General features: G+C 36.2%; 4 protein-coding genes across 7 annotated transcripts; all 4 read left to right on the top strand.

The window, feature by feature from the left end:
• Positions 1–1,301: 1,301 nt before the first annotated feature.
• Positions 1,302–4,516, top strand: LOC102588074 (NADH dehydrogenase [ubiquinone] 1 beta subcomplex subunit 3-B). Of its 2 annotated transcripts, XR_001474895.1 has the most exons (3): positions 1,302–1,640; positions 2,415–2,481; positions 4,310–4,516. XR_001474895.1 is itself a non-coding variant. In XM_006358407.2 (2 exons), exon 1 carries the CDS (start codon positions 1,378–1,380, stop codon positions 1,591–1,593), a length of 216 nt encoding a protein of 71 aa, XP_006358469.1. In that variant the 5' UTR covers positions 1,303–1,377; the 3' UTR covers positions 1,594–1,640; positions 4,310–4,516. The 2 variants fall into 2 exon arrangements, 1 of the variants encoding a protein (XP_006358469.1); XM_006358407.2 differs by lacking the exon at positions 2,415–2,481 and having other exon boundaries at positions 1,303–1,640.
• Positions 4,517–4,919: 403 nt separating this feature from the next.
• LOC102587526 (TMV resistance protein N-like) lies at positions 4,920–10,210 on the top strand. 3 transcript variants are annotated; one of them, XM_015313965.1, is made up of 3 exons: positions 4,920–5,651; positions 8,766–9,867; positions 9,941–10,046. In XM_015313965.1, the coding sequence occupies exons 1-3, from the start codon at positions 5,149–5,151 to the stop codon at positions 9,962–9,964; spliced, it is 1,629 nt and encodes a 542-aa protein (XP_015169451.1). In that variant the 5' UTR covers positions 4,920–5,148; the 3' UTR covers positions 9,965–10,046. The 3 variants fall into 3 exon arrangements, with proteins under 3 accessions (XP_015169451.1, XP_006358468.2, XP_006358467.2); XM_006358406.2 differs by having other exon boundaries at positions 4,921–5,651; positions 9,957–10,210; XM_006358405.2 differs by having other exon boundaries at positions 4,921–5,651; positions 9,954–10,210.
• A 547-nt stretch (positions 10,211–10,757) lies between these two features.
• Positions 10,758–13,253, top strand: LOC107062838 (uncharacterized). The gene is made up of 2 exons (XM_015313966.1): positions 10,758–12,802; positions 12,876–13,253. Exon 1 carries the CDS (start codon positions 11,290–11,292, stop codon positions 12,040–12,042), a length of 753 nt encoding a protein of 250 aa, XP_015169452.1. The 5' UTR covers positions 10,758–11,289; the 3' UTR covers positions 12,043–12,802; positions 12,876–13,253.
• Positions 13,254–13,364: 111 nt separating this feature from the next.
• LOC107062828 (alpha carbonic anhydrase 8-like) lies at positions 13,365–15,065 on the top strand. Its single transcript, XM_015313938.1, has 4 exons — positions 13,365–13,670; positions 13,869–14,190; positions 14,262–14,623; positions 14,707–15,065. The coding sequence occupies exons 1-4, from the start codon at positions 13,365–13,367 to the stop codon at positions 14,908–14,910; spliced, it is 1,194 nt and encodes a 397-aa protein (XP_015169424.1). The 3' UTR covers positions 14,911–15,065.
• The last annotated feature ends 624 nt before the right edge of the window (positions 15,066–15,689 follow it).

The following is a 15,689-nucleotide window of genomic DNA, read 5'->3' as shown; positions in this document are numbered from 1 at the left end:
CAATTTTGGTCCATTAAATTTGTCAAAAAATCAAAATTGAACACTATTGATTTTTGTCAAATATTTAACAAATCTTTTTTTTTATATCTAATCGAAACTGTGGAAATAAAAAAAGGATTTAGTAGGAACAGTGCAATTATATACTCCAGTTATGTTACTTTTGATCTAGTTCTGACATTTAATGTAGTTTTACATTCCCTATTACCTTTTTAAAAAAAAAATCTATATCTTACTCCCTCTGTCGTTAATTATTTGTCCACTTTTCCTTTTATAGTTGTTCCTAATTACTTGTCTATTTTGATAAATCAAGAAAGGATAATTTATTTTTACCTATTATACCCTCAATTAAATGATTAATTACTTTGAAAAATGTAGAACTTTTCATCCACTTCATAATTAATAGGGGTAAAATGGTAAACTCACTATATTATTAATTATTTTCTTAATAGGTGTGTCAATTCAAAAGTGGCAAGTAATTAGGGACAAAGGGAGTATGTCTAAGTAATTTTTGATGTTTCAATTTCTTGAATTTGATATACTTTCTTAAGTTCTTTTAAATTAATCCATATTTAAAGATTATTTTTTTGGTTTTGCACACGATATCTCGTAGATGCATTGAAACTTCGATTAAATGCAGATCGCGCATTACAGAGTCCATTTAGGGTAGCGCTCCTTAGGGGTGTGCACTATTCAGATTAAACCAAAAAATCAAACCAAATCAAACTAAATTTTAATTTGGATTGGTTTTTTGGTTTTGGATTAATAATTTACTTTGTTTGGTTTTTTGGTTTGGATTTGAATTTAGAAAAATAAAAACCAAATTTTATATATGTATATATATATATTATTATTATTATTATTATTTTTTCAAATTACAATATAACTTTTGTTATGTTATTAATTATTGACATAACCGAATAACCAAATCGGAAAAAAAACCCGAATCGAATAGAGGAAAATCAAACCAAACCAAATTTATTTTGATTTGGATTGGGTTACAATTTTTTAAAATAAAAAATGGAATAATACAAAACGAAATCGAAAAACTGAATGCACACTCTCCCAATAATTTTTTCTCCATATCCATAACCAAGATTCGAATTCCAAGACCTTTGGTTTAAGGTGAAGCAGTGCCGCTACGGTACCACAACCATGTTGGTCATAGTTAAAGTTCTTTCACAAACATGTCAAGAATTTTTCAATAACTATTTTAAGTTTTCTTTCAAACAAATTGGGCTTACAAAATTATGATAGTGCCCAATATAAAACGCCCAAGCCCAAGGAGCCAATCTTGAAAGTCCTGAAAGGCAGTGCTCCACTTCATTCGGCAAATCAAATTGGGTGAAAATCAAGAAGAGGAAGAAGAACAGATCGAAAATGGGGAAGCCATTGGGAACCACCGGAGAGTTTTTCAGGAGAAGGGACGAGTGGAGGAAGCATCCTATGTTGTCCAATCAGTTCCGACACGCTTTCCCTGGTCTTGGCATCGCTGTTGTAGCCTTCAGCATCTATTGTGTCGGCGAATTTGCCTATAACAAGATGTCTACTCCTTCTCACTCCACCTCTTCCGCCGCTGTTTCTCACTCTCACTGAGATTCGATATGGGTCGGGCTGGTAGTGAACCCCATTTGTCTCTTTTGGTATGACTCCTTTCTGATTTTGTGATTCTTTATTATCTCAACCAACTGTTTCAAGTCTGTGTTTCGTGAAATTTTATTTGATGTGCTTGAAAGAGGTGGGGTTTGTGAATTTTCTTAATTTTATGAAATGGGTCTCATTGATATGCTAATGATCCGAATGGGGGTCACTTTTTTTTGTTTGTTGATGAATAAGTCTTATTGATGCAAAATTGTTCATGTGTTTAAATACGTTCATGTTGTTATAGATTGGAGATTGTATGATCCTATGCTAAGAAATGTCTTTGGTGATGCTCAATAGATGCTTGATTAAATTTGGGTGGGTGGGGGTGTGGTTGGTGTTCCCTGAAGTGGTGTAGCCTCCACTATACTCCTCTTAAGCACCGTAGCTATGCCAATTGTGTTTTTTCTCATCTAGGTGTAAAGATTATACTACAATGATTGAATCTAGTGCCTTCTTTTGATATGTTCATGTCAACTGTGAGTTCTTTTGAGTATCTTGTCAAAAATTAAACTGTGAGTTCTCTAGGGTCTCTACTTGTTTCATTGTTAGATTTCTCTTATACCATGTCTTGAAGGTATCCAATTTGTACCTTAAGCAGGACCACCAATTTTAGTATTGATCATACCACAATCGTCTCATTAGGTACACCAGTTTTCACTTGTCCTTTATCTCACCTGACTGTTGGATGGTTGCTTTTTGTGCAATCAGAGTTTATACGCTCAGGGGTTTAGATATGTCCCTTTCATAAAAGTGTTTGCTTCTTGTGTAATCAGAGTTGTTATGCTCAAGTGGCGAAATGTGCCCCTGTCATAAAATTGAGGATGTCGTCTCCTATGCAAAGTAATGTCTCTGCCTGTGTCTTTGATTTGATTGGTGTATGTGTCAAAGCGTGTCCAGTGTGTGCTATTACTTCCTTTGGGCTCTCTGTATTTAAATTTCCTGTTGTACTCTATGCACAATTCTTAAAATAATGCCTTTTCAATGATTTTGCATCAATGTTGAGTCCTCTTGAATTTCTTCCACTGTTTGTTGTTATATATTTTAATACCATGTCTTGAAGGATTCTGGATACATCCTTAAAGAGACAAAAATAAAAAAAAATGCCAATTGCTGTACACAATAATAGAACCTATCCAACACCCCCATTAATTCGCTTTGTGTCTTGTCTTCTGATTAACTCAGTATTTGTTAGTTGCTGCATGTTGCAACAATTATCGAAGTTGTTGCAACAAATAACTGAAGTTATTGGATTTTACTGGAAAGCTTGGGGGGCTTTTAATAACACCTGCCCAGTTAAAAAAACTTGAATAACCTCTCTTAAAGAGAAGACTTAAATGCCTCCCTTAATTAAAGGACGTTAGAAACAAGACGAGAGGAGCATATGCCTTCTAACTTCTATATCTTATTGCACAATTACGTTAGATAAGTGTGGGTTGATCTCCTTTACCTGTGCTACTTATCAACTTGAGTTATTTGGGGTTACTGCCTTACTGGAATGTTCAGGTTTATGTATTCAATCATCCCTACTATGAGTCTGGCCTTGTTGCCACTTGCCACTCCTACTTAACTGACTCATTATACTAATAGAAACAAGGACCCTTTTGATTAAGGGTGACATTGGAGTCTTTTATGTGAGGAAATGTGACTCAAGTTTTTTTATTGGGTAGGGATGACTCTTTTGAAATTAGTGTTAATGACACACTAATTTAAAAGCCCCCACAAGTGCACCTTGTTTATTAGTGTTAAGGGGCCGATAAGACATCTCCTTTATGCTATGACCTTTTAAACTGAAATACTCACATTCTCAGCTCATAACCTTTTCTAGTTGCATCTTGTTTACTCGGTTTATGTGGTCTGCTCCTATAAAAATTTTCATATGAAAGATTTGAAAGATGCAGTTTACTTTCTGAATGTGTTTGATTTAGTGGGTTGCAATCTCAGTTGCATATTGTTTTAGACAGTTGCTGCAACGTTTCCATTTATCAAATGGCACCTAAACATTGTTTCATTCAATTCTGTTGTACAACAACATACCCAATGTAATCTCACAAGTGGGGTTAGGAAGGGTGGTGCTTACGCAACCTTGCCCCTACCTTATCAAGGTAGAGAAACTATTTCCGTTAGACCCTTGGCTCAAGTGAAGCCCCATAACAAGTATGGGAAGGAAATACAATATAAGATGTCATGCTAAATAAAGGAGAAGGGAACAACAACATATAATACGGTGGAAACATATAATAATAAAATTGAAGAAAAAGATAACAGGAGAGTAATAATAGCAATATTGTTATGGGAAACTGGATGACGCTCGACTACCTACTAACCTTCTACCCTAATGAACAACATAGAAAGGGAAGAGAGATTTACCATATATCTTTGTCTCCAGATAGTCCCTCCACTAGTTCAGCTAGGTAGTGATCTTCTTTTGAGGCAGGAGATCGGGAGGGAGAAAGAACCTGGTTTTTTGAAGCAATATCTAATTATTCACGTGAGCATTTAATTTTTGACAAACAAGATTTAGCTAGATGAGATTGCTTGCCCATGCTGCTAATTTGGAATATTTTGTATCTCATCGTACTCGTCCACGGTCTAGCAGTGTTGATTCTATTTGGTAAATTGGCAGCAGAATTTGCAAATTGAAAACTGACTTACGCTGCTTGTTGTGCAGGTGAGGTGGTAGTTTAAGAACTGGGATGACTATACAGTTCAGTCGTGTTTTTTCTCAGTAATCATCAATAAGATACTTAACAAACATGGACATGTTGCCTCAATTTTTTTGAGACTTGTGTTGTAACAAGATTAATGAGCAGTTTGCTTTACTATGTATTGTCCTCGATTTTGTGGTTTTCTAATAAATCTACTATTCCATGGGCTCTCTCTTCTTTCTCTCCATAGCATTCATTTCCAGTAGGGTAAACATTAGGAATTTTTTTTTGTGTGGAAGTATTGAAGTCATATTCTGGGTATAAACCTAGTGGAACTGACAATATAAGTTCAATAATCTTGCTGTTAATGGATACATAAAAAATACAATTGAGCAAAAGAAACTATAATACTCCCTCTGTTTCAATTTATTCGGTTTTTTTTTCTTCTGTAGTTTAAAATAATAAGATTCATTTTCTTTTTTAAACATTGTGTTAAGTCGAAAATCCAAATCAAACAAATAAAATGAACTTATGAGCGTTTACTAAAGGAATATTTATAAAAGAAAAAATGAAGGTGGAAAGAAATTTCACAGTAAGAAAATACCGACCATATTCGCAACACGCAATTGCCTTGCCTTAACACACAAACATTATAATACCTCGTCTCCCTTTCCAACCCCAAACAAAAACTCGTCATTTTTTCCCCCTTCACGCGGGCCTTTCCATTGACGTAAGTCCTCAAAGTTCTAAATTTTCCATTTTCGTTCTCTAGTTTTCATCTTCAAAATCTCAATTGGATCATTATCCTCTTTGTCTCTGCATAAACTCTCAGTTGGGTCATCCTTTTCTTGAACTTTTTTCAATGGCAACCCCACAAACCCGTTATTCTTTCCACGTTTTCTTGAGTTTCAGAGGCGAAGACACCCGAAAGAACTTTACTGATCATCTCTACACAGCTCTCATCAACGCTGGAATTCGAACTTTTCGAGATGATGACGAAATTCGCAGGGGAGAAAACATAGAATCTGAACTGCAAAAGGGTATTCGAGAATCCAAGATTTCACTAGTTGTCTTCTCCGAAGATTACGGTTCTTCAAGATGGTGTCTTGATGAGCTTGTCAACATTCTTAATCGAAGAAAGAAAGAGGGTCATACTGTTTTACCTGTCTTTTACACTGTGAGCCCTGAGGATGTCCAGAACCAAACTGGAAGTTTTGCTAAAGCTTTTGTGAATCATGAAAAGAGAGGAAACGCAGAGAGTGGAGAGAAAAGAAAGGAATGGATGGAGAAGATGGAGAAATGGAGAGTAGCTCTGAAGGAAGTTGCTGAATTAGAAGGAATGTGCTTAGCCAAAGAAGTAGACGGGTCAGTTTCCTAAATTATCCAAACCCTTGGTATTTTTCTTCTTTTTCAGTATTTGCAGTTATTCCCCCTTCAGTAATTAGTCATGAGAGCTATGTTAGTTCTAATTGTTTCCGGTGAAAGAAATAGTTATGGCTTAATAATTGCTTTAATCTTTACTTGAAGGGAAACTTGGCTGATGATATTAGTGAAGTACCATAGATAATAATCTAAAACTATGTTTTGTTCTGGATTAAGTAGTCAACCGATTGATTTCATCTATTTAAATCTGGAAATTCGCTTTTGAGGATCAACGGTATTCCAACTTAGCCAACACACGATTCTCCCCAAACAAGAAAACCTATTCATCAGTTGGAAAGTTCTGATGTAAATTTGCCATTCACTCAGTACTAGTTGTCCTGTATTTTAGGTTGTGGCTATTGCAATGACATAGTGCCAGTTTTCTAATTCATCAGCAAACAAGTTGTAAACATTATTTTCTGAGAATAATTTATAGTATCTATGCATCTGACTATCATAAATGTCCAAGTGACTGGCCCGCAAAATTTTCTATTGTAAAGGTTATTTCAGGAAAAGATACAATGGAAATGCTAAATGGGCAAAATTTAAAAGATGGATTGACGAAAATTCTACCAAGGCATGAAAAATTAACTGTGAACAGCCCAAACTTAAAGAGATTTAATATGTTAAAGACCCTGGATAGTACGTTGAGCTCTAAGCAAATTCGAGCAAAAAAGTTTAACAAAGTTGGCATAAATCTAATTTGAAAGACTAATCAGATGAAAGACACAAAGTTCAAAGCTAAAGATGATAAAAAGCTACCTCAGGTTGGATTCTAGTAAAGTGTGACAGTCACGTGTGAGTATGCCAAATGGCAAGTGCTATGCATAAGTCGCGATTGAACCTCATGGGGTTCCCCTAAAAGATAGAGATTCCTAGCTTTCATGTATATTCCTTCTCTCTGAATGTAATGTATTGTTGGTTATCCACTCTAGAGACAAACGAGGATGGTCTTCTGGCTTCTTTTGTTGCTATGAAATGTGTCGCATGTGGATCCCATTGGAGAAGTCTCATTACTGATCTTTTTTCAATATTTTCAACCTCAAAGACTCAAACCACTAAAAATAGAATGTCTTTTCCCTATTAGATCTGCTGATTTTTAAAGGAGTCCACATAGAAACATACTGACTTGTACTTTATCCATTACAATCACCTATATCCTTAGGAAACACATTTTAATGCTCAATATTTTTGGCGACTCTTCAATTAGATTTTGTGTCCTCTTTTCCATGAATGTGTGCTGCCTTCTACCTTGGGGGTATGGAGGCACCCTAGTTGAACTCTTGCTGTGCGTGGATGTGTCTGTGCTGTTTTCTTTTCTTTTCCCTTCTTTCCTTCCTTTTCCTGCTTATCATATGCCAGAAGTTAGTAAGACCTCTCTCTGACTAGTTGAGGTAAAAAACTTGGACAAGACAACTAGGGACTCTTGGATTTAAAACTTGCTCTCAAATTATTCCGATTAAGATAGATGGGAGCAATAATTTCTTGCTTTCCATGTAATCTTCCTTCATGTCTGTGAATGCTCTTGACTTGTATGTGCTTTTAGCTTTTCCAATCAGCAGTTCTTCAAGCCATTGTGTCCTCAATTATTTGTTATGAGAGTCAAAATGATCTATTTAAAGAGTGAAGGATATATAAAGGGAGGGTACCAAATAGCTGACTAGACAAATCAAAAGGTACAAAAGAACGAAATGTTGTCATGATACACTCCATTCTCCTAGTGTGGATGCACTTTGTATCAGTAACTTTTGGAAATTTTTGTATGATATAGCCTCAGTTATGATGAAGCTAAACTGTGTCCTTGTCTTAATCATTTTCCTAACCGGAAATGGTTCACTGTAATATTTCATGGTTCTCTATTTATTGTACTACTACTCTCTTTATTTTGCTGTCCATTTCCCTTTGTTGCTCCTCAATATTGTCAAATTCTTCACAGCACACAAATAAAGGTAAATATCACTCATTTTTTCTCCTGTAGTACCAGTAAGCCACATATATTTCATCTTTGTTGCTTTTCTGGGAAATGTATAAGTTTTTTTTTTTTTTTTTTATGACAAGGGAAACCCGCAGCCGCTACCCTTTGGGTGCGCACAGGGTAAAACCCCCGCTCCTATGCAATAGCTCGCAAACCACATAGGAGAGGTAACCCGCACTAGGCAAGCCTGGTGCGACGAGCTCGACCCAGAAGGCAAACCCCTTGCTTTTGCTGGCAGGGGTTTCGAACTTGAGACCTCCAACATGGAAGTCCCAAGCCCAAACCACTGGGCCACCCCGAAGGGTGTATAAGTTTATTGATTTAGCATTAAGAGATTGCTTTAAAGGTATACTTTCACGTTTTTTCTTAATTGTGCCTAGGCACCTAACCAGGTTATTTCGTTTATTGATGATTAATATGACAGATCATCCTGGTGTGTTATGCTTGCTCTAATGAAGTATTGCCATATCAGTGCTCTCTTTATTTGTTCTCCAGTACTTGGCAAGTTGCAGTGCTTAACTGAATTTTCATCTTGCTTTGTCTCTAACATTTGCACTGCATCCCAGGCATGAGGCAAAATTCATCCAAAAGATCATCAAGGAGATACTCAAAAGATACCCTTTGGGTGCGCACAAGGTAAAACCCCCGCTCCTATGCAATAGCTCGCAAACCACATAGGAGAGGTAACCCGCACTAGGCAAGCCTGGTGCGACGAGCTCGACCCAGAAGGCAAACCCCTTGCTTTTGCTGGCAGGGGTTTCGAACTTGAGACCTCCAACATGGAAGTCCCAAGCCCAAACCACTGGGCCACCCCGAAGGGTGTATAAGTTTATTGATTTAGCATTAAGAGATTGCTTTAAAGGTATACTTTCACGTTTTTTCTTAATTGTGCCTAGGCACCTAACCAGGTTATTTCGTTTATTGATGATTAATATGACAGATCATCCTGGTGTGTTATGCTTGCTCTAATGAAGTATTGCCATATCAGTGCTCTCTTTATTTGTTCTCCAGTACTTGGCAAGTTGCAGTGCTTAACTGAATTTTCATCTTGCTTTGTCTCTAACATTTGCACTGCATCCCAGGCATGAGGCAAAATTCATCCAAAAGATCATCAAGGAGATACTCAAAAGATTGAATCGCACAGTACTTAGTGTACCTTCATACACAGTTGGATTAGAGTCTCGAGTGAAGGACATTAACTCATGGTTACAGGATGAATCCAGTGAAGTTGGCATTGGGATGATCTGTGGACTTGGTGGCGTTGGAAAGACTACTGTTGCTAAAGTAGCTTACAACTCTAATTATGACAGATTTGATGGGAGTTGCTTTCTTGCAAATGTCAGAGAAATCTCTGAGAAACATCCAAATGGTCAGGTTTATTTGCAAAAACAAATTTTTGAAAGTATTTTGAAAGGCAGAAAGGACAAAATATACAATGCTGATGAAGGAATTGTCAAAATGAAAGATGCTATTGGCAACAAAAAGGTTTTTATTGTATTTGATGATGTGGATCAGCTGGATGTCTTGGATTCACTTATTGGGACAAGGGATTGGTTTTATCCTGGGAGTAAAATTCTCATAACGACAAGGTGTGAGAAACTGTTGAAGTCCTATGAGAGGCACATGCTATTCAAGATAAAGGAACTTGGGGTTGATGAGTCTCTAAAGCTCTTCAGTTGGTATGCTTTTGCACAAGACTACCCATTAGAAGAGTTCAAGATGCTTTCAACAGAAGCAATACAGCATTGCGGTGGGCTTCCGTTAGCTCTTTATGATTTGGGTTCGTTTCTTTCAGGGAGAGATATGGAAATATGGAGGAGTAAATTGCAGAAATTGGAAGCAATCCCTCATAGCAGAGTTCAAAAGAATCTTGAGATAAGCTACAAGTCTCTAGATGATCATGACCAGAGGTTGTTCCTTCTTATTGCTTCATTATTTGTTGGGAAGGACAAAGATTATGTTATCAAATTTTTAGAGAACAGCGATTTGCACCCAACAGTTGGAATTCAGAACCTCATTGACAGATCTCTCATCAGCATTGATGACGAAAACAAAGTGATGATGCCTCCACTTATTCAGGACATGGGAAAAGAAATTATTCGTCGAGAATCACCAGATGATCCCGAGAGATTGTGTAAATTATTGAACCAATGTGGTCTATCAAATTGCTTGACAGAAAACAATGTAAGAATCTTGACTTTTCTATTCATGTTAAGCTTGTCTTGGTAGATTCTCAAAGTGTTCTTGTTTCTCACAGAATCTTTGTGCAGCAGGAAACTGATGCAGATGGAGTAGACCTCCCAGGCACCCATCTGCCAGAAGATGGTCTTGTCCCAGCACTTGGTCCTAATGGTGCAAAAAGACCATATTATCAAGATTTTCCAGAAATAGCTGTTCTGCCATACCTAGGTAATTCGTTGAAAAGGCGCTTTGTAGGACTTCTTTCTACGTTCCCCTTATCTGGTGGCCTCAAAAGGTTCTTCCCATGATGAGAGAAGTACTTGTGAAGATGCCTTCTTTCTTTCGGATAAACCAACATTTTACTGCTTAATCTTGTGGAGCTAGAAGACATACATGAGTGTTGTGAGAGTCGGGGCTTCAATAAGGATCATTATCCGATGATATCTGAGCATTTCTTGTCCTTGACATACCGTCTTAGTTGCACAAATTTATAAGTTGCAAAGGTACATTCAGTCCTGTTCTTTTTCATCAGCTTCAGGTGGGCAATTGTGTAAATTATGTTTATTAACTCATTGTACAGTCATAGGGTCATTTCTTGCTAGCTGCATAGTTTACTTCAGCAAACAGTTAACTGGAAGGAACTAAAAATGTAATCTTTAACCATTCCTTTTTAGTCTCTCAAAAAAGGGATAAGGGTCTAAAAAATACCCGAACTTTGGTCGGATTTGCTGTTGCGATACTAAATTTTCTTGAGGACCTATTACATACCTATACTATTTAATACCGTATTTTAAACATATATATTTGTCCATACTCAGTCTATGTTAGTTGAGTGTGTCACATGCGCGTTTTAATACATTAAATTTATTAAATTAGTCATTCGTTCCCAAATAATTAAATTAATTCATTAAATAAACATATTTGAAATGTCAAAAAAATGGAAAATGAATCGTCACTTCACTTCACTCTTCATGTCACTTAAGTCATCTTGTTCCCAGAACTCTCTTTCACTTAGGCCAAAGAAGAACTCAAAGATAGCATTTGAAATCGTGTTTCAAAGAAGAACTCAAAGATAGTTGAAATCGTGTTTGTTGATAGCGTTTGTTGAAATCGTGGCAGCAACTATTCCTGAACTGAACTGAAATTAGTAGTTCTTGAAGGTTAGTCCTTTTTTCGTGTTGTCTAACCTTAGAATTGAATTTTTCATCAGAAATTATCTAGGGTTTAGTTAATATTGACGTTATTGTTGATTTTGTTGACGTAAAATTTGTTAGGGTTTGTCAATAAATTAGGGTTTTTGAGTTTTCATAATTTTGTCTTGTAATTGCAACTTGTTACTGATTGCGATTTATGTTTTAGTTGTAAGAACCAACTATTTTCTTCAGTTCTCTTATTGTGTACTGCTATTGTGACATAATTTCAGGAATGAGTGCTTTTACATATATAACTATGAGATATTACCATGGTGGGATTTTGAATAGAAAGAGGCGAAAACCATTATATGAGAGTGGAGAAATCACTCACATATTCGATGTCGATATTGATAAGATGTCTTACTTAGAACTAACTAATGATATTAAGGAGTTGGGGTATACTACAAGTTGCACATTTTATGTTAGGCCACCTAGAAATGACTTTCTATTAGATATACAAAATGATGAGGATATTTTTGAACTTTCACAAAGCTTTAAAGATGGAGATATTGTTGAGGTCTATGTTTGTCACATGGTTGATGAGTTTGGTGGCCCCATTGGTTTGTTGGAATACATTCCTACCAATAAGGAATCTTTTGGTGCTTTTAATAAAGAAGGGGACAATGGGGACCATGAAAGTGAGAGGGTTGGTGATATTAATGAAAATGAAAATGAGTTTGAAGTTGCAACTACACAACCAGTAGCTGCAACTACTCAACTTGTAGCTTTTCAAAGTTCTCCAGTTGGTGACCCTGAGGTTGTTACACCTACTCAAACATCAACTACTACTACTGCAACTGTTGAGCCTGAGACTGGTACACCTACTCAACCAACATTTAATCCAACTGATGAATCTGTTGTTGAGGATGACTTTTCAGTGCTAGATTCAGACCAATCAACTGAAAATAGTTCAGATTCAGACCATGAAGATCTATTCAATGAAGGTGATGATGAATATGAAAGTGATGTCCATGAAGAAATATAAACTTAAGGGATGAGATGAGGTCATACCAAAGGAGGAAGAGAACAGAAAGAGCACCAAAAGACCCTGAAGAAGTTCCAGTTGCTGAAGTTGGTCCAGATGTGGGTTTTGATGAGACTAAACGTATTGATAAAAACTTAAAAGGTAAAGTTGTTGGGGATGAGCATGTGTATTGTAGTTCTGATGCTTATAGTGTTGAAACTGATTCAGATAATGAGACAAGGAGGGATAGTAAAAGAATTGTTTTTGATAAAACTGCTGAAAAGGTTATGTGGCAGTTGGGCATGGTATTTGAGAGTATGAATGATTTTAGGGATGCTGTTACAAAATATTCACTTCAAAAAGGTGTTCAGTTAGAAAAGTTTACAAATCACCCAAAAAAGGTGAGGGTTAGATGTAGAAAGGGGTGTCCTTGGTTGTTACAATCCATGTAGCACTTGTGTAGTAAAAGTTGATGATTTTGAAGGTAATGGTAAGCTGGTTTTTTGAGAGTTTCTATATATGTTTTGATGCTTGTAGAAAAGCTTTTCTTGGTGGATGTAGAAAATGTATTGGTTTAGATGGATGTTTCTTGAAGGGCGTAACCAAGGGACAATTGTTGGTTGTTGTGGCTAAAGATGCCAATAATCAAATGTTGCCTATTGCATGGAGTGTAGTAGAGTATGAAAATAAGAACACATGGGCATGGTTTTTGAAATTGTTGATAAAGGACTTGGGATTAAGTGATGACAGAGATTACACACTCATTTCAGATATGCAAAAGGTATGTTTTTGGTTAATTTATTATTTTTATTACTATTTTTATTACTGCAATAATGTTATTTTGTTCATTGCAGGGGCTTACATCAACAGTCAAGCATCTTTTATCAGAGGTGGAGCATAGGATGTGTGCAAGACACATTCTTGCTAACTGGGTAAAAGATTACAGAGGTTTAGAAAGAAAATCAATTTTGGAAATGTGCAAGAAGCACCTTTGAGGCAGAGTTGAAGGCAAATTTGGCTCATATGGCATTGCTAGGTAAAAAAGAAATTGTTCCAGATTTACTTCACTATGATGTCAAAACTTAGTGCAAAATGTACTTTAGGACTGATGTTAAGTGTGATAGCATGGATAATAATATGGCTGAAAGCTTTAATTCTTGGATCTTAGCTCCAAGACATAAAACTATTATCACTATGCTTGAAGAGATTAGGGTAAAGGTAATGAATAAACTAGGTCAATTTCATAAAATTTCCAGAAACATGGTTAACAAATATTTCTCCAATGGCATTGAGAGTGCTTGAAAAGAACATAGCAAAGTCAATGAAATGTCATATTGAGTTCAATGGAGAGAGAGGCTTTGAAAATTTCAGATGTATCTTATGTCCATACTGTTGATATGAGCAGTAGGACATGTAGTTGTAAATCATGGATGCTCAAAGAAATACCATGTCCACATGCCATTGCTGCCATTCTTTACAAGAATTGGGAACCAATTGACTATGTTGATGATTGCTACAGTAAGGAGACTTATCTAAGAACCTACTGTCATTACCTACAACCAGTAACCAACATGAAAATGTGGTCTGATTCAACAAATCCTCATGTGGAACCACCAGTTGTTAAATCTATGCCAGGAAGGCCAAGAAAGGTAAGAAACAAAAAGTATTAGGAAACAAAAAAGTCTGGAAAATTACCAAGAACAGGTGTTTACATGACTTGTAGCATCTGTCATGGGAAAATCACAACAAAAGGAGGTGTCCATTAAAGGTATGTCATTTATATGTTATTCCTTATTTATGGTATATATATTTGAGATATTTGACTTGTTATCTATTTGATGTTGTAGGATTCTGTTGCTGCTGGACCAAGTAATGAAACAGGTGCTTCTAGAGCAATTCCTAAACCTAGAGGAAGGCCAATAAAGACACCTACTACTACTACTAAAGCACCTGTTACTAATGGAGAACTTCCCAGGCCTAAGGAAAGGCCAAGAAAGACACCTACTACTACTACTGAAACACCTGCTACTGATGGAGAACCTCCTAGGTCGAAGGGAAGGCCAAGAAAAAAAAATGTTAATCCTGATGCACCGCCTCCTAGGCCTAGGGGAAGGCCAAGAAAAACAACAAGCAATGAGACACTTATTGGAACATTAACTATAGGTAGAGGTATGACTCTTAAATCCCTTCATTCTTAAATCCTTTTTATAAATTGATTTTCACACCTGTTGCAACATCAGAAAGAGACACAACACCTGATACAACACCTGCAAGGGGAAGAGGCATAGGCATTGAAAGGGCTGATACTACACCTGCCAGGGGAAGAGGCATAGGCATTGGAAGGGGTAGGGGAAGGAATAATACAACTGTTCTAGCACCAGGAAGAAACAGGGGTTTCAAAGTATCTCTAAGTGGTATAGGAGCACCAAATAGGACATCTTTGCATGAGTGGTTTGAAAATCCAACAATTTACACTACAAATGCTTCACCAAATCCACCTGTTTTACCTGTTCGTTCTCAATCTAATGCAATACCTACTAAAAGGTCCAGAACAGTTGGAATGGGAGTTTTTATTGCTGAAAATGGCTTAACAACATACAATGTAAGTCCTAAAACCTCTGATAACTTTGTATTAACTTTAATGTTGCCTTAATGTTGTCTTAATTTTGTTCCTACATATTACAGCCAGGACTGCCAAGTAATAGGATATTACATACAGGTTCTGGACAGCCTATCAGTTCTGCTAATGTTACTGGGGACCTTGGTTTCAAACCAAAAACTGGTGTAAGGTGGAAGGGAAAAAAAGCAATGACATTAAATCAACTTGAAGTGATGAGGGATGAGATGAGAGTGAACAAAAGACAGAAAAAGGCTTCTTCACAATCCTAGGAACAATGGAAGTAGTTAAAACATTTTGATAGTTTTTTGAGATCAAAGTTGATGTAATCTTATTTATCATGTTAGTGGGCAAGTTATTTACCATATTTGTATGTTTTGAAGTTGTTATCAACTAATGTATGCTACATTTGCTTGTTTTAATCCAATTGTGCTTTTTATTGTACTTTGTATCCAATTGTGTTTTGTATATGCATTTTACATTAATCATAAACACTTACGAAGTAGTAACATACACAATAACCGAACATACACGATAACCATTCATAGAAACAAGGATATTGCATCCAACACAAAATCAAGTTCATTGACTTTAACCATACATACTAGCAAACATAAACACTTTGAAACTTACATCAACCAAAAGAAATCTTCAACTAGCTATTTTGATTCAAACAACAACCTATGATAACATAAGGAAATCTTTCAACTACCTATTATGATCCAAACAACAACATCAACTACCTATTTTGATCCAAACAGCAACATACATGATTAAGAGACACACCATGAACATTCTATTAAGGCTAAAGTAGCTACTCCATTTCTTCTTCACCTCAATCAATTTGTCTACCTCTTCACAGTCTGAAAGCACTCCATCCATCTCTTTCAGACTAGAATGTTCTTCCAACTGGGTAAAGACAGATTGAGCTTCCATCTCCGTAATTTGTTTATCATTAAAGCTATTGATTTCTTCCATCTCCTTTATTTTCTTTTCATTTGCAACTAATAGTTCATTCATGTCCTTCATTTTCTTCACCAATTTATGAATG

Source organism: Solanum tuberosum, unplaced genomic scaffold (genome assembly GCF_000226075.1).
Source record: "Solanum tuberosum cultivar DM 1-3 516 R44 unplaced genomic scaffold, SolTub_3.0 scf00277, whole genome shotgun sequence".
Classification (NCBI taxonomy): Eukaryota; Viridiplantae; Streptophyta; class Magnoliopsida; order Solanales; family Solanaceae; genus Solanum; species Solanum tuberosum.
Note: the sequence above shows the minus strand (reverse complement) of the source record. Positions and strands in the feature narration are given on the sequence as shown.